The sequence below is a fragment of the Equus asinus genome, chromosome 11, assembly GCF_041296235.1.
Source record: "Equus asinus isolate D_3611 breed Donkey chromosome 11, EquAss-T2T_v2, whole genome shotgun sequence".
Classification (NCBI taxonomy): Eukaryota; Metazoa; Chordata; class Mammalia; order Perissodactyla; family Equidae; genus Equus; species Equus asinus.
In genome coordinates this window covers 17953330-17972234 of record NC_091800.1, presented here as the reverse complement: position 1 = coordinate 17972234, position 18905 = coordinate 17953330, and the positions used below count along the sequence as shown (strand labels likewise).

General features: G+C 40.5%; 1 protein-coding gene across 9 annotated transcripts in view; it reads left to right on the top strand.

The window, feature by feature from the left end:
- Nucleotides 1-18905, top strand: part of SMAD9 (SMAD family member 9) — a 77371-nt gene that overhangs the window by 40268 nt on the left and 18198 nt on the right. For 5 of the 9 annotated variants that reach the window (XM_070520535.1, XM_070520539.1, XM_070520534.1 and 2 more), the window contains 2 exons: nucleotides 9612-10246; nucleotides 15873-16130. In XM_070520535.1, the coding sequence (XP_070376636.1) occupies nucleotides 9835-10246; nucleotides 15873-16130 (670 nt within the window). In that variant the 5' untranslated portion in view covers nucleotides 9612-9834. Of the gene's footprint in view, nucleotides 1-5172; nucleotides 5295-9611; nucleotides 10247-15872; nucleotides 16131-18905 lie in introns of all 9 variants that reach the window. The other 4 variants (XM_070520532.1, XM_070520538.1, XM_070520531.1 and 1 more) reach the window with 1 other exon arrangement.

Genomic DNA, 18905 nt, shown 5'->3' with positions numbered 1-18905 from the left:
CCTTAGTCCATCCAGCTAAAGGTTTGTCGATTTTGTTGATCTTTTCAGAGAACCAACTCTTAGTTTCATTTATTTTTCTATTGATTTTCTGTTCTCTGTTTGATTTATCTCTGCTCTGATCTTTATTATTTCCTTCTTTCTGCTAGTTTTGGGTTTAGTTTGTTGATTTCAGATCTTTCTTATTTTTTAATGTAAGTATTTATGGTTTATAGCTATAAGTTTCACACTTAATACTGGTTTTGCTGCATCTGATAAGTTTTGGTATGTTGTTTTTGTTTTTGTTTTCATTTATCTCTAAGTATTTTCTAATTTCCCTTGTAATTTCTTCTCTGATCCATGGGTTGTTTGAGTGTGTTGTTTAATTTCTACAAACTTGGGAATTTTCCAGTTTTATTTCTGTTGTTGATTGCTAGCTTTATCTTGTTGTGATTGGAGAAGACAGTTTGTGTGAAATCTGTCTTTTTAAATCTCTTGAGACTTAATTTGTGGCCTAATATATGGTCTGCCCTGGAAAATGTCCCATGTTCTCTTGAGAAGAATAGGTATGCTGTTGTTACTGGGTAGAGTGTTCTGTCTATGTCTGTTAGATCCAGCTGATTTATCATGTTAAGTTCTTTCTTTCCTTACTTATCTACTGTGTGGTTGTTCTCTCCATTATTGAGAGTGGAATAGTGAAGTCTCCAATTCTTATTGTAGCACTGTCTCATTCTCCCTTCAGTTCTGTCAATTTTTGCTTCACGTGTTTTGCTCGTCTGCCATTAGTTGTGTAGAAGTTTATCATTGTTATATCTTCTTACTGTATTGAGCCTTTTATCAATATATAATATCCTTATTTATCTCTTGTAACCTTCTTTGAATTACCCCTACTCTCTTTTGGTTGCTATTTGCATGGAATATCTTTTTCCAACCTTTCACTTTCAATCTATTTGTGTCTTTGGATCTAAAGTGAGTCTCTTGTAGACAAAAGAGAGTTGGATCATGTGTTTTTATCTATTCTACCAAACTCTGTCTTTTGGTTGGAGAGTTTAATCCACCTACATGTAATGTAATTAATGATAAGTTATTACTTATCATTAATTACTTCTGCCCGTTTGCTATTTGTTTTATATATGCCTGTTAGTTTGTTATCCCTCATTTTCTGCCTTACTGTCTTCTTTTGTGTTACATTAATTTTTGTGTTAAGTGAAATGTTTAAATTCCTTTTTCAGTTCCTTTTGTGTACATTCTTTAGCTATTTTCTTTGTGGTTACCATGGGGATTACATTTAACATCTTGAAGTTATAACACTCTAATTTGAATTTATACCAGTTTAACTTCAATAATATACAAAACTCTGATTTTTTACAGCCCCATCCCCATCACTTTGGGTTGTTGATGTCACAAAATTACATTTTTATACATTGCGTGCCTCAAAACATAAACTAATAATTCTTTTAAATGCGTGTCTCTTGAGTTATGTAGAAAACTGCATATGGAATTACAAACCAGAGTTACAATTGCACTACCTTTTAGACTAATAACTTAAAAAATACATTATTCTCTTAAATTATATGGAAAATTAAAGGTGAAGTTACAAACCTTTGTTACAGTAATACTAGCTTTTATAATTGCCCATGTGTTTACCTTTATTGAGATCTTTATTCTTTATATGGCTTTGAGTTACTGTCTGGTGTCCTTTCATTTCACCCTGCAGGGCTCCCTTGAGCATTTCTTCCAGGGCAGTTCTCGTGATAATGAACCCCGTCTTTTGTTTATCTGAGAATGTCTTAATTTCTCCCTCACTCTTGGAGGACAGTTTGCCAGATATTCAATTGATTGACAATTTTTTTTCTTTAAGCACTTTGAATATATTGCTCCACTTTCTTCTGGCCTCCCATGTTTCTGATGAGAAATCTGATAATTTTATTGAGGATCCCTTGTATCTGGTGAGTTGCTTCTTTCTTGCTAATTTCAAGATTCTTTATCTTCAGCTTTTGGAAGTTTGATCATACTATGTCTCAGTGTGTCTCTCTTTGAGTTCTCTTTCTTGGAATTCACTTAGATTCTTAGATGTTTATATTCATGTTTTTCATCAAATTTGGGAAGTTTGCTTTCTTTTTTTATTTTATTTTATTTTATTTTATTTTTCCAAAGATTTTATTTTTTTCCTTTTTCTCCCCAAAGCCCCCTGGTGCATAGTTGTATATTCTTTGTTGTGGGTCCTTCTACTTGTGGCATGTGGGATGCTGCCTCAGCTGGTTTGATGAGCAGTGCCATGTCCGTGCCCAGGATTCGAACCAACGAAACACTGGGCCACCTGCAGCGGAGCGTGTGAACTTAACCACTCGGCCACAAAGCCAGCCCCCTCTTTTTTTATTTTTTGAGGAGGATTGGCCCTGAGTTAACATCTGTGCCACTCTTCCTCTATTTTATGTGGAATGCCACCACAGCATGGCTTGATGAGCCGTGCTAGATCCACGCCCAGGATCCGAACCTGTGAACCCTGGGCTGCTGAAGCGGAGAGCATGAACTTAACCACTATGCCACTGGGCTGGCCCCCAAGTTTGGGAAGTTTTAAGTCATTATTTCATTAAATATTCTCTGATCCTTTCTCTCTTTTCCTTTTGAGACTTCCACAGTGTGTATATTGGTCCTCCGTTGATGGTGTACCACATGCTGTGTTCACTTTTCTTCAATCTTTTTTCTTTCTGTTCCTCAACTTGGTAATTTCCATTGTCCTGTATATAAGTTCACTGATTCTTTCTTCTGCCTGCTCACATCTGCCTTTGAATCCCTCTAGTGAATTTTTCATTTCAGTTATTGTACTTTTCAGCTCCAGAATTTCTTTTTGGTTTCTTTTTAGGTTTTCTGTCTCTTTATTGATATTTTCATTTTGTTCATACATCATTTTCTTGAATTTCTCTACATCTTCCTTTAGTTCTTTGACATCTCTAAGATGATTGTTTTGACATCTTTGTCTAGTAGAACTGCCATCAGGTCTTTTTCAGGAACAGTTTCTGTGGATGTAATTTGAATGGGCCATACATTCTTGTTTCTTTGTATGTCTCTGATTTTGTTGTCGTTGTTGAAACCTGAAAATAGGAATCTTATAATTAGTGACTCTGGAAATCAGATTCTCTTCCTTTGCTGGGGTTTGCTGGTTTTTGTTACTGTTTTTGTTTTTTTATTGTAGTAGGCTGTCTCTGCATGAAGGCTCAGCCTGAGGTGTAAATTGAAGGTCTTCTCAGGTCTTTTTTGAGCCTGCACCTTTCCCTAGTGTGCACAGTCACTTTCTAAGTTTCGCCATATATGCAGTTGCTTTTGAATGTCCTAGTCTTGAATGTCTGGCTCCCAAAAGGAGAAAAAGAGAAAAATAAAAGAGGTGGGGAGAGGGAAAGAGTGCTGGCCCTTTAAATCCCCTGGAAGTCACTTCAGCCAGAGGGGGAGGAGCTTGCAACAGTAGAGGGGGGTGGAACAACAATGGCCACCCTCCTGTTTGTCTGCACCTCTGTGATTAGAAACAGCAATCCATGATTAGAGCACAGATCCCTGATGTTTGGAGGACAGGGTCCTTTTTGCCTGCCCTGGCTCTCCCAAACTGTGTGCAAGCTTCTGCAGGAACACTTACTTGCACAGCTACCTGCCAAGGGCTAGAGGATGGGTAACTGCTCCTGTGCTAAGAACTGAAATGGACTGAAATTAACCACAATTTACCATCTAAGCCTTCCCCTGGAAGTTCCAAGCCTTCTATTGACTTCAGAGTTCCATAATATTAAATTAGATAGATTCTGCTGGTGTAATTGTTGTCTAGGTAGGGAGACAGATTTCTGGTGCTTCATATTCTGCCATCTTCCCAGAATCCGCTGACTCAAGTCTTTTTTAAGCCTCTTTCCAGCACCCACTTTAGTCAGGTAGAGTAGTCGGCTATTCTCTTCCATCTCTTCAACATATTCCCCTTCTCTCTCTTACCTTCTCCATTTCTTTTTTCTTCTAATTCAGTGAACTTTTTTTTTTTAACCTTTTGGAGGTCATGGGTTCTTTTAAGAATTTGAAGAAAAATTCCTATGGACTATCTCCCTAGAAAAATCCATATAGAAAATCCATATAGAAAAATCACTGAAAATAAGCAGACAATTCAGGGGTCTATAGATGCCTTGAAATCCCACCATGGCCCTCTTGAGTAGAGTCCCTACTATACGGATGTGTCTCTGTCATCTTCCATTGGCACTGTGGGCAGAAGATGTTCTACCCTGCAACCAGATGCTCACTAGGAGACTGGTGAATGGGAACTGCCCTCTCACAGATTTGTAGGAAATCTCTGAATACAGCTAGAAAAGCCTCTCCCCCAGAATATGAAATCATGATACCATTTCCATGTTTATCCAACTGACATGTTTATCCAGTGACACTAAACGTATACATGTATGAGGTAGTTATTTATATCTTACAGTACAAACTTGTGATTGCCACTCATTTGGAGCATATACAGATGACAGGCTAGTTTAAGTGAAGACACATTTGAATTAATCAAATATACATCTATGTATTTGTGTGTGTGTGTGTGTGTGTTTTAAACCTGGTTTCTCTTCAAGTGTGTACAGTAGTAAGACATGATGTATATGTGCCACTAGTGATAATAACAGCCAGCTATTTTCTAGATAGACCTTCTTTTGGATCTGTTTTTACACTTTAAAAGCACTTATTATTGCCATATTAATTACTGGTGTACAGAAAGTGCTGTAAAAGGAGTCAAGAGAACAGTCTGTTCCTTTAAGGTTAAGTGTTCCTTTGGCAAGTGTGTTGAAATTCTAAATCTGGTTAGTAAGCTGTTATATAGAGGAGATACCAAGGTGTACTTAATGCTGACTATGGATTAGAGCATCCAGCTTGATAGGGTTAAAAAGTTTAAAAACAAAGCAAATAATGAAACAGTGTTCTGTCATGGGTAATGTTTCTGGAGTGGCCCTTGCAGAAGGACAAGCACTTCCTGATCCCCTGGACTGACTGTGGTGTACAGCCTGGTAGGTGGTGTAGACTTTTCTTGGCCACGTGGACCCAGAAGCAGTGCCTATGAAGGATTGTTCAGAGGTTCCTTATGTCCAGGGTTTAGGCATGCTCCAGAGCAGACAACCAACAAATCCATCTTAAATGATATTTTTTGAATTTTATTTTCTTTGCAATTAAAATCACCAGTTGAATCTTCCAAGGAGGCCATGTAGGTGGAAATCATCTTGAGTAACTGCTAACAGGAGTTGGATTTAAACTGACAACTTAAAAATAAAAGGCTCATATCTCCCGAACTTCTCTCCAGCCTGGTAAGTTGGATTTCAGTGTGAAATCACGTATGGTTAAATCATGGTGCGTGCATGTGGTCAGTGCTGCTTTTCTTTTACGTGGTCCTGTTTATTTAAAAACTTGAAAACGAGAAGTTGTTTTGCTCACTCAGTTGGGGTTTATTATAAAGCTCAGATGCCAGAAAAAGAAAGGACTGTTTTTGTGCTGCGAGTGCGTGAAGTGGACCACGAGTGAACCGGAGGAGGCATGGTCATGGTGCTTTTTTCCTTCCGCCCAAAGAAGGAAAGCCCTAATGATCAACAGATGGCATTTGGAGACGTCTGGGGTTTTGAAGGCCTTGGTGAAGGTGCCACAAATGGTGTCAGATGCAGTAATGCCAAGCATACGTTTTCGCTCTTATTCCTTGGCAGTAATAAAAATAAGGCTAGAGAGAAGGAAAAAGCTGGAGAGAAAGGTGGAAGTTGTGTTGTGTTGGTAGATGACCATTTGTTATAAAAAGGGTCAATTTGACAACCGTGGAAAAAAAAGTGTTGCTTTGCCCTGCTCTATGCAGTATGGCTTCGTGAGTGAAGACCTCATTCTCAGACTACCCAGGGAGTAGCAATGTAGCATCGACAGCAGCTGAGCGGGCCACACAGTCACACAGCCAACACCCGTGGAGTCATGGAACCATCTCCCAGACAGACACTTCCAGGGAGGCTGAGTCCCTCTTGATCTGCAGATGAGGAAATGAGGGGGCCCAGAGAGAACACGTGACTTGCCGAAGATCATACAGTTGATCTGTGACAGGGATATGTAATTTTCTTACAAAAGGGAGAATTTAACCACAAAAAAAATTATTACGAAATTGTCCTAATCTGCCAAGTTCATTTATTTTTTAACTGAGACTTAAATCCTTCTAAGTGCAGTTCGGTTATCTCCAGAATCCTCCAGAACTCCCCAGACTGGGCCAAGGGCTCTTCCTCCTACAGTACCCCCTGCATCTCTCTTCCTTAGCTCTTGTATTTTGTAGAAATTATCTGGTCATGTTTTTGTTTATAAATCCTTCAGGCATATTCATCTTTATGGTTTATTTCATTTGATTCTTCTTTGTACTTTATAGGCATGGAGTAACTACAAGCAGTATTAACAACTCCCACCCCATTGTTGTGACAGCTTTTTAATGACCCTCTGAGAGCACTCTATGTTAATTACTATGGTGGGCCTGGGCGGTGGTATCTGCAAGGAGGTTGTCGCAGGTCAGAGCATATAGTCTATGGGCATTTCAATGATCTGACAGTGGAGAGCTGTTCTGAGCCAGGTTGACACTATCAAACAAACTTGGGTGGGGTCGGGGGGGCCCACACTGTTGATATTAGTGTGATGGCCAGCTGGAGATAAACAAAGGGCCCTTTGTTCTACTAGTGGCTAAAACATTATAGGAATGAGAATGGAATAACCTTTATGAACCTTAAATTGCACCGCTGGACAAATAGGAGCTGTTAACATAGACAAGAACCTGAAGCCTTAGTGTTAGTGAGTTTCCAAGTTTGATTCATTGCATTAAATTTACTTTTTCTCTTAAAAAATACATCAAATATACAAACAAGTATAGAGAATGGTATTTTGAACATCTGTGTACCCACCAGTCAGCTTTATTAAACCTTAACTTTTTGATATTTTCTATTCTCTTCCTTTCCTATCCAGAGGCAGCTATTACAAATTTTGTGTTTATTACTCTGAGATTCTAAATTTGGTTCTTTGGGCCCCCCCTCAATGCGAGGGCTTCTGTGTAATGGGATAGGAGCTGTGTCTTGTAGCAGTAAAATCATAGTTTTGGATCCACTGTGAGACTATGATAAAGATTTGAAATGCGGCAATGAGATCAGTCAGCAGAGCCAAGATCCCTCAGACCCTGGATTCTTGACCAGTTGGGATTTCCCTAAGGGACGAGGAGGGATGGTGATCCCTGAAAGTCACTCATCAAGAAACAATTTGAGGAAATGTATGGTTTAGAGGTAGTGCTTTTCAGACATTTTTGATTGTAACCCACAAGAACAAATAAATTTTGCCTTGTGACCCTTGACATCTACACATGCACACATACACATAAACCTCTGAATGAAAAGTTTTAATGAAATAATACTTATTCTTTCTCTGTTAGCTGCACTACACTGTAGTTTATTTTATTGTTTTTGCAACCACTGTTTTGTTCTAATAAATTGAATTCACATGCTGTTCATAGATAGGAACCCACAGTTAAAATAACAACAAACCCTGGTTTAGAGAACTGTTATTTGTTTCATGGAGCAAAAGTTTTTTTAAAAAGTATATTTAATTTAGCTTTGCTGACTATTTTTATGAAAAGCCTTTTCTACCACTGACCTAAGCTTAAAGATTTATGCCACAATTTACAAATAACAGATCCAATGTAAAAGTAAGCAGAATCAAAGCTCTTGGGGGTTCAGATTATTTTGTATGGTGTTGCTTCTCCCAACCCTCTTCAGCCATTGCCTTAAGGCAGCCTGTCTCGATTAAGTAAACAGAACTTGAACACAGTGACTTCACTATACTTTATAAGTTCATGATCGTTAAGCCACAAAATCAACCTTTCCAAATAAAACTGAGTGTAAGTCAAACTGCCAAGTGAAAAAGAACAGCTATCAAGCTCTCAGCTCTCCTTTTCTTCAGAGTTTACCCCTATACAATGCTAAGTAAAGTCTATATGAGGAATAAAGTGATATGTGTTGCTTTATATTTATTAAATGTCGTCAATTTTTGTGTAACCGGGCTGTCCTCCTCCTCACGTGAGGTGCCTGATAATTATCACAATAGCAGGGGTTTATATGGCACTTTCGTTCAAAGAAGTTTATATAATTGGGCTCAGAAAAGTGAAGCTTTCCTGCCAGGGAAGCAAAAGAGAAAATTACATTGAATGCATATGAAACAAGCAGTTGTTGGAGATTATAAGCGAGATGGATTCCAAGATAGTAAATGAGTCAGCTTGCTCCAAAATGTTACCAACAGCCACTTTAAACATTAATAAGGTAGCTGGTTTCTAAAATCTGGAACAAGGAGAGGGTTTTGTTTAAGCCAGCTGCTTCAGAGAAGAGGAAGTGCAGTGCTACCTCAGGAAACTTAAATGGGACTGTTGAATAACTGGGAAAGAACGTCTCCTTTGGATGAGAGGGCAAGGAAGAATTCAACTGATTTTCCGGCAGAATAACAAAGGTGACAGCAGTACTTTTTTCGTGTACGCATTTATGTGTGCGACCACGTGTGACTTCTAGAAAAGCAGTTCTCAAGCTTTTTGGTCTCATCACCCATTTCTACTTTTAAGAATTATTGAGAACTCCAAAGAACCCTTTCTTATGTGGCTTACATCTATCAATTTTTACCATTTTAGGAATCAAAACTGGGAAACTTAAAAATATTTGTGGATTCATTAGAAGACAGTAATAAACCCATTATATATTAGCATAAACATTCTTATTTAAAAAACTGTATTTTCCCAAAAAATTAGTGAAAAGAGTGTTATTGTTTTATATCTTTGCAAATCTCTTTAATGCCTCTTTAAATAGATGACTTGGATTCTCATATCCTCTTCTGCATACAGTCTGTCATGATATGTTGTTTGGGTTGAAGTACATGAAGAAAATCTAGTGTACACAGATATGTAGTTGGAAAAGAAAGGACCTTGCAGCTCCCCGTTAGGGACTCTGAGACTCAGAGGGTCCTTGGGTCACACTTTAAGAGCCCCTGTCCTATAAAGTATTGTGGAAGAACATGTGAGTGGTGACAGTATTAGTGATGCTAATTTCTTTCTTTGTCATTTATGTTGTTGTATTATATTATATTACCATGTTTTCTACAATAAAGGTAGATTACTTGTACAAACAATACATGAGAAAGGAGGAAGCATGAGCATGTTGAGGAAAGATTATAGAGGCCCTAAAAACCCAGGCAGAGAAGTTTATACTTGGGAAACCAAGGAGCCACTGTAATTTCTTAAACAGGAAAATGACTTGTTAGAATTCGTATGTGGGAGTGAAAAGATTCCAACTGGAAGAAAGGGGCCGCTTCAGAGGTGGCTGCAGTAATGTAGGGGAGTCATGAGGTGGCCTTGGCCTCAGGCATTGGTGGAAATGGAGAGACACGTTCAAAACCTGAGAGAGATTTTGAAGGCAGAAATACTAAGACTTGGATATGGGGAATAAGGGAGTGGGAGGAATCAAAGATGACTAGGGGTTTTCCAGTCTAAAATATTTGAAGAATATTTTCTCTCTCATATCCAACTTGAACCTTTTCTGAAAATTATCCTGATTAAACTGAGTGAAGTCTTGTCTTGTTTTTCACAGTTGGCCAGCCCATTGCAGGGCTTAGGAGAAAGTCAACACACGTCCCATACTGAATTGGTCAGTTACTTCCAGAAGAAGAGGAAGACCTATGACACCCCTGAAGAGTTCATACCTATGACATCCCTGGAGAGTTACTTGCTGCTTCCTTCCCTCAGGCCCCACAGGCAGTGAAGGGCTGTCTGTCCAGTTCCTGTTTGCACTGGACGCCGGTGGTTCACCTCTTATGCACTCCAGCACCCCCATCAGCTCCCTCTTCTCCTTCACCAGCCCGGCAGTGAAGAGACTGCTAGGCTGGAAGCAAGGAGATGAAGAGGAAAAGTGGGCGGAGAAGGCGGTAGACTCCTTAGTGAAGAAATTAAAGAAGAAGAAAGGAGCCATGGACGAGCTGGAAAGGGCCCTCAGCTGTCCGGGGCAGCCCAGCAAATGTGTTACGATTCCCCGGTCCCTGGATGGCCGGCTGCAGGTGTCCCACCGCAAGGGGTTGCCACATGTTATTTATTGTCGAGTGTGGCGCTGGCCCGACCTCCAGTCTCACCACGAGCTGAAGCCGCTGGAGTGCTGTGAGTTCCCGTTTGGCTCCAAGCAGAAAGAGGTGTGCATTAATCCCTATCACTACCGCCGGGTGGAGACTCCAGGTGAGCTTCCTTCATGATGTCATGGTTTATTTTAGAAGTTAAGGAGGTACGTCCCAGTTGATGGAGAGTGATGGGGCACCAGCAAGACGAGGACCGCCCCCCCCCCACCCCTTAGCAAAAAAGAGAGTGAGAGAGAGAAGAAGAGAAGAGAGGGAGGCTCAGTTTTGAGGAACTAATGCAAAATTTTGTAGTCAGAAAAATCTGGAAGGCAGAATTCTCATTTCAGTGTACATGTAAGCTCTGTGTGATTTTGAAAAATGCTGTTTTATGTTGATGTATTTTGGAGTCATCATCATAAGGTTTTCCCAGTTCTTGGGGCCTCTGAAGGTTTTAATATGGCCTTGATATGATTAACTGTAAAAATGAACATCCCCCTGCCTGGCCACTCTTCCTCAGCTTAGCTGAACTGCACTAAACTAAAGAAGGTTTCTTAGCTGCCGTGTTCCCCAAGCTCAGGGAAGTGGAGGTATCTCGTATTTGTGTCTGAAAAGAGCCAATGAAAGAGTTGCCAGAAATCCTTCTAGGACTGAAAACAATGGGGGTTGGGAGAGATTGGCAGTTGTTGTTAAATATGGCTTTAAATATGAGAAAGCGTTGTTCTAAAGCTCTCACACACCCGTATGTGTATGTGTTTATACATATATTTTACCCCCTTTTGAAGAAGTCTAGTGGATGTCCTTGTTCCTTTGCACTGGCTGTGACAGGTTGACTGCATTTCTCTTTGGGTTGTGTTTTCCTGTGGCTGTAGGGATGCAGTTTTATGAGAGCTTCTTCTCCCTGAATGGCCATCTGCCTCTTTCCAGGAGACCAATGGCCCGTGTCCCTTAGGAACCGGCTCCGTCTTGTTAGGCGGGCTGTGGTGGGAGTGCAGCCTGCCTCCCGTCTCCAGAGTTCGGTTAACCTTCCAGCAGGACCCGTGAGTGATTCCTGCCCAGCCTGTAGCAGTCTTAGCTAGACAACCTTTCAGGTTCCCAAATCTTGCCATCATGTTGTAAAACTGTTACCAAGGAAGTCACCTGCCTGGATGTGGATGCCTCTCGAAGTCACTTCCTCCCGGGATCGAGTTCCTGCATGAGACTGCGATGAGAAAGTCCCACGGTCCTGGCGAATCTGATGCATTTTCCCTCAGTCAAATGGGTCTTTGCTTTCTTCCCTTCTTTCCCTCTTCTCTCTGGGCTCTCTTTGCATGCTTTAAAAAAAAGTCATTAATGTCTGAGTTTATGACAGAAAGGACTTGATTCCTTTTTTTGTTTCAAAGATTTGAGTTCTATTAAACACTCAAACAGAAACCTAATTTTAAAGGATCATTGATAGTTTGGTTTTTCATATTATTTAAGGTTCTTTTATGAAGGACAGTGTGAATGTTTTTATGTATGGCACATAGATTTCATATCATCATATTTTAGGTTTGAGTGTCCAAAATGAAAGGTAAAAATTTTAAGGTAATATTTAAGCTATACAGGTTTTCTTATTCCTAACTTTGATTTTTTTCATAGAAAAAGGAGATTTATGGCCCTGTTTAAAGTAAATATTTTGGGAACAATGAAGATGTTAATATTAAGCAAGTTTGCTGGGTCGCTAATTATCATAAAGTTTACGTTTTGCCTTTGAAATCTCCCATTTTTTGACTGCCCATGGAACATTAGGAACATTGAAGCTGCATTCTGATTTTCTTTTCACTCACATAACCTCTTAAGTAACCTATTTCAGTGCTTCTCAAACTATCTGTAGTGAAAGACCAGTTTTTGTTTTTTAAATCTCCGATTGTTCAAAAACCAGTAAAAACAAATTACTAGGCAACTGAAATTTTAAAAAGACTTGCAAAATACAAGCCCAATTTTCTTTATTATTCATTTCAATAGACATAAAATTACTTTGTCAAATTTCTATTAAAGTTTCCAAACACTGTCAGTTTCCATGTTTTTATCTTCATGGGCTGGTACCCAGCAGCTGGTAAAGTGTCATCTGTCCTCAGACCACACTTTGGGAGGGTCAGGTCTGGTAGAAGCTGTACAAAAATGTGTTCCTGTCACATAATGATTGTACTCTATGTGACTAGAGGTTATTTCATGAGTGTAATTTCTCCTTTACATAAAATACCCATACTCCATCAAAGAATGACTGTTGAAAAAGATACAAAAGCTTTTTTCAGCTCTGGTTTGCACCCCCATATACTCAGTAATTCCTTCCCCTATTTTCCCCTGTGTAACACTTAGATGGTAAGATAGTGTAGTATTTAAAAGGCAGCATAACATTGAAACCAGGGTCTTTGAGGTTACCCGATAGTATGTGCATGGAGCAGTTGCAATGTGAAACAGAATTTCATAATTAGGAATAGCTATTGCTATAGATTGAATGTTTGTGTCCCCCCAAAATTCATATGTGAAAACCTACTGCCCAAGGTGATGGTATTAGGAGGTGGGGCCCTTGGGAGGTGATTAGGCCGCGAGGACAGACCCTCATGAATGGGATTAGTGCCCTTATAAAAGGGGACCCCAGAGAGATCCCTGGGCCCTTTCCACCTTGTGAGGACATAGTGGCAAGACAGCTGTCTGCACCTGGAAGAGGACTTTCACCCGGACCCAGCCGTGCTGCCCCCTGGTCTCAGACTGCCCAGCCTCCAGCTCTGTGAGAATAAATGTCTGTTGTTTATCAGCTACCCAGTCTATGGTATGTCCGTCATAGCAGCCCAAATGGACTCGGACAGCTATGTTTAGAGTGGAAGTATTTAAAAATATGAACAGTGCAGATCTAGGGTAACTGAGCCAGTCGGGCCGAATAACAGCAGGATGATACCATTGGTTTTCTTTACAAATAGTCGCTGCCTTTGGTTTTACACAGATGGTAAAAATATTTTATCAAGATATTTGTCTCAATAAAGAAAAGCAGACCCTTTCTTTTCTTTTGGTGCCTAAGGTTTCCGGGCCTGAAGAAATAGAAGTCTGTGCATTCAGAAGAGCGCAAGGCCTTATGTGTAACAATGTTAGGAATATACCATAGAGATAATTACATTAAAGCTGAAGTCACAGAGATTATTCAAATTCTTCTTCATCTAAAAGAGAAAAATGAGTGTTTATTTGAACAGTGTTAACATTGAGATGAGGAAGCATCATTGAAAAAGAAGCCATATGTTCTTTGCTGTGTTGGTCCTTCACTTTCAGACTATTCGTGAGGCAAGCCATCTTTTCTGCTTGCACATTCAGGAAGGGGTACATAAGAGGAAAGGTAAGGGCTTACCATCCAGGTCGTTTTTGCATGGTGATGTTGAGTGCTCTGTAATGTGCTAAGGCAGTGTATACAAATCCTGGCTTTTAAAGGGGGAGGAAGTCATTTGTTTCCCTGCCACCCTCACCTCTAGTGGTTTAGTTTAAAACTTTTCGTTTACCTTTTTGAGTTTATTTTTTTGCCTGTAGAACAGAAAATGATTGCTCGTTAAGAAAGAGATAAATGTGTTATGGTAGATAAATGGTAGACTTTGTGACTGATGTGTTTGTTATTGTATTGCTATCATTATCTGTTTATCTCAAAACGTTTACTTTTTATGGAAGTTTTATCAGTATTTTAGTGTGGCAACAAATCAACAGTGTGACTAAAAATAAGAGCTACCAGGCCAGCCCTCATGGCCTAGTGGTTAAAGTTAGACGTCCTCGACTTTGGGGCAGTCTGGGTTCGGTTCCCAGGCACAGAACCACACCACTCATCTGTCATAGCCATGCTATGGTGGCAGCTCACATAAAAAGAGGAAGATTGGCAACAGATGTTAGCTCAGGGAAAGTCTTTCCCAGCCAAAATAAAAAGAACTCTATGAGATAGAGTTAAAAAAAAAACAAAAAAACCACAAGTGCTACCACATCCATCTCTGGGTACAACCTCTTTTAATCATTCTTGCTAATTTCTTTTGCTAGTTTCCTCCATTATTACTAAAAATTATGGAGGTAACTCTAGATAATATGCTTAAATATCTGTTTCCAAATTTATCACCATTAGATAACTTCATAAAAGATGAGAATTAGCTAATTTATAATAGCCTCTTCCTTTCTTTCTTTTCTCAATCACTGATATCTGTGTTTTGGTTTATAGTTTATATTATTTTGGGATGTTCTGTTGGTTTTCATTGTGGGATTTGGGACTAAGAATTATTTTCCCTTAGAAGAGCATTGGTGCATTGCCTTCTAGTGTCCAGCGTTGGTGATGAGGAGTTAGATATGAGTTGGATTCTCATTTTTTTCTAGGTGACTTTGAGATGATCCCCTGGGAGCTTTTAGAATACTATTCCGTTTGTCCTTAGATGTTTGAAATTCAAGACGGTTTGACTAGGTTGGGATCTTTTTTCATTAATTGGGCTGTTCACCCTGTAGTCTTTTCAGTCTGATGACATGGATCCATCTGTAGCTCTGGAAAATTTCCTTCTGTTATTTCCTTCCTTTCTCTGCTTCTCTGTCTGGATCTATCCTTGGTCACAGGTTGCACCTCAACATTTATGGAGTCCCTTCTTTCTGCCAGCAATTGTGACACTTTACAAGTAAACAGGAGCTAGGAATGCCTGGACAGAGCTTGCCCTTGAGAACTGCATCCATTCCTGAGGTGTTGTATAGAAACAGGGTCAAGAACACTCGTGTTCTTTTTAAAATATGGAACCCAGAAGGAACATACTAAAATGAACAGGCTTTATTTATAAGTTCTCTTATTGCTGTTTATCTTTTACTTGGTCACTTTTATTACTCACTGTTTATCTTTTGCTTAATAACTTTTGTTACCTTCAAATCTTTCTGGTAAAGACAAGTAGAATGTTTTTACTTTAGGAGCACTACTGAGCCTTAAATTTAGGCTGGTCATCTAAATGATTCAGCATGGGCACTGAAGGAAGAATATTCTGGGCACCACTCAGAGTTTCAATGCAAGCAAGAGAAACTGATATCACCTTAAAAAACACCAAAACCCTTTATTGGCAGAATCGAAGGAAGATGTGAACAATTAGGTGTCTAGAAGGCCGGGTAATAGGGCAGCTCTGGTCATTTCCGTGGCAGGAATGAACAGGCTGTCTCTTTAGAGTGCTGACATCAGAATGATTCTCCTCTAAACTTCCTGTTGGGAGAGTCTGCGTGATGTACAGGCTGCAAGGAGAGAAGCTATTGGTTTAGCTTGCTTCACCAGCTCACTTTTGGTAAGAGATGGGACCTCAATTGACATTTCACAATGAGCACAAAGAATGGTGGAGGGATAGTTCCCAAAGGAAAAACTGAGTTTTATCATAAAAAAATGTGGACTGAAAACAGCAAGTGTTGGGGTCGGCCTGGTGGTGTAGAGGTTAAGTTCACGCACTCTGCTTTGGTGGCCCAGGATTTGCGGCTTCAGTCCTGGACACAGACCTACACACCACTCATCAACCCATGCTGTGGCAGCATCCCATATACAAAATAGAGGAAGATTGGCACAGATGTTAGCTCAGGGACAGTCTTCCTCAAGCGGAAAAAAAAAGAGAGAGAGAGAAAGATTGTTCCTGAGCTAACATCTGTTGCCAGTCTTCCTCACCAAAAAAAAAACAACAAACAAGCAAGTGTTCACTCTATTTTGTGCCAACAAGCCAATATTCAGTTCTAACCCACTGGTTCCTTTCTTATCCTAGTGCTGCCTCCTGTACTTGTGCCAAGACACAGCGAATATAACCCCCAGCTCAGCCTGCTGGCCAAGTTCCGCAGTGCCTCCCTCCACAGTGAGCCGCTCATGCCGCACAACGCCACCTATCCCGACTCTTTCCAGCAGCCTCCGTGCTCTGCATTCCCTCCCTCACCTGGGCACGTGTTCTCTCAGTCCCCGTGCACAGCCAGCTACCCTCACTCCCCAGGAAGCCCTTCCGAGCCGGAGAGTCCCTATCAACACTCAGGTCAGTAAAAGCTGCCGGGGATGTGAAATATGACCTAAGGCAATTATTTATGGTGGGACCATCATCATTCCAATCACTGTAACTAACATTTATCTAGAGCTTTACAGTTCGCACAGGGATCTCCTGTGGGCCGTTGGGCCCTGCCCACCCTCAAAGATGATCCGGGCTATTCCCATTTGGAGCAGTTACCCTGGAGCAACAACATGTCTTTGCTCTGGTTTCTGGTCCTAATCCTCTGGAAGCTCAGAAACTGAATGGATTAGAGCAGCATCCCTGGGAATTTCCAGGGATTTTCTTTAAAAGGCAGTAGAAAGAAGATTATAAAATCCTTCTCTAACGCAAGCAGGAAGACTTGGCCTGAGGGCAGGCAGTGTGAGGGCTCAGCGCTTGGCCTTTCTCTGACTGCCTCTTTCCACAATTAAAGGGAGTCCCTGCCTGCAAAAGATGTCTGTGCAGCTTCAGGGGGCAGAGAGTGAGGCCCCAGCTCTAGCCAGGGGCATTCTCCCTTCTTGCTATGGGAAGCCAGCACAGTGTCTTGAAGACAGAGCTAGTCAGTAAGTGTTTGCTGAACTGAAAAAGCATACGGAAGAGAGAGGGAATGTGCATGCCCCCATGTGAAAGGCGGAATGTGGGCTGAATGATGGCCTGGGCTGACAAGTTCCCAGAGGCATGCATTTGGTGCCAGATGTTGTGATCTGCCTCATTCATTTCCTCATATGTTCAGTTATTTAACAGATAGTTACTGAACTCTTACTATATGCAAGCATTGCCTTAGAGTGCTCAAAAGAGAATTAAAAGATTAATAAAAATTGTCCCTGTCCTCAAAGAACTTATAAAATGTGGGAAAATAAAGGAGTTGCCTCCTCCCTTCCGAGTTATTCAGTTCTTCCCTTTCCCCCTCAGCAGCCCATCTCCTGTTTTACATATACATCTACCATTACATTTATCACACTATATTCTGTGATTCCTTTGTGTCTACTTCCCACATTCAGCTGGCAGTTGTCTTCCCTTGTGTATGTCTAGTACAGAGCCTGAAAGGCAGTAGTTGCTTATTAGTTGATTACCGAGTAAATGAATTACCACGTAGGCGTTTGGAACTGGGACTGGAGCGCAGGGTTGTAGATAGAGATTATATTGAGCCAGTAAGTCATGAGTGAGCACCTGCTAAGTGCCAGGCACTGTACTAGAGGTACAGCGATGATTGATTAGACAATGGTCTCTGACCTTCAGGATGCAGTGACCATTGAGAACAATTGTGTAATAAGTAACAGAGTGTGGGGCGGGCTGTAGCAGTCCAGGCAAGTAATTCTAAGGACTTGGAGTAGAGAAAGGACGTGGGCATGGAAAGAAGGCAGTGAAGTTGAAGAGGTAGAATCAGTAGGACTTGATGTGGCGGGAAGGCTGAGGTTAGGAAGGAAGGCCGGGAGTCGTTCACACAGAGTGGAGGAGGTGGCTGAAGTCTTGCAAGTGGCTGGATTCCCTGAGAAAGGGACACAACACAAAGAGAAGTCATTTGAGGACAGAACCATGGCTAAAGAACAGGAGGATAATTACGTCACAAAATGTGTGTTTACATAAAACATATCTGTGCTATAAAGATTTCCTGTACTGACTTTGCATTCCTGCCCTGATTAAACTAACAGGTTGATTTTCTTTCCTCTTCCCACCTGGGAAGGAGAGACCCCAACATCTATGCAGAAGCTGGTTAGTTTCTCACAGAGGGAATAGCCTTTTAATTTGAAAGAAAATAATTCTTTTCTGAATGTTTAATGGCAAAATGCTGACCTGAATATCATATCCATAGATAAATAAGACTAAAAGGAACTTTGAGATTAACTGGTTCAGCTCCTTAAATTTTGTTAACAGCTTTATTGAGATATAATTCACGTGCTATACAGTTCACCCATTTAAAGTATGCAGTTCAGTGGTTTTTCATATATCACATAAAATTTGCCATTTTAACCATTTTTAAGTGTGCAATCCAGTGGCATTAAATACATTGACAATGTTGTACAACCATCACCATTATCCATTTCCAAAACGTTTTCATCACCCCAAAGAGAACCTATTAAGCAATAGCTTCCCAATCCCCTTTTCCTCCAGCCCCTGGTAACCTCTAATCTACTTCCTGTCTCCATGAATTTGCCTATTCCAGGCACCTCATATAAATGGAATCCTATAATGTTTCGTCCTTTTGTTTCTGGCTTATTTCGCTTAGCATAGTGTTTTCATACTTCATCCTAGTTGTAGTATGTATCAGTTACTTCCTTTCTGTGACTGAACAATATTCCATTGTATGGATATGTCAAATTTTAAAAAATCCATTCATTGGTTGATGGATATTTGGGTTGTTTCCACCTTTTGGCTATTGTGAATAATGCTGCTATGAGCATTGGCATGCAAGTATCTGTTCAAGACCCTGCTTTTAGTTCCTTTGGGTGTGTACCCAGGAGTGGAACTGCTAGGTCATATGGTGAGTCTACGTTTAGCCCTTAAATTTTATATTTAAATTTACTCAAGGACCTGCAAAAGGATCACCTCACTTTATAACTTCTTCACCAGGGTCATAGTTCATTTTCTCACAAGGAAATCCTTATGCATGGTTTTGCAGAGTGGTCCACGGACCACCTGCGTTAGAACCGCCAGCAGTGCCTGTTAAAATATACCTGGCTACATCCAACCGCTAAGCTATATCAGAATTTCTCCAGGTGAAGCCAGAAATCTGCATTTGTAACAGGTTCCACTGGCGATTTTTGTGTGCCCCTGTGTGTGAGA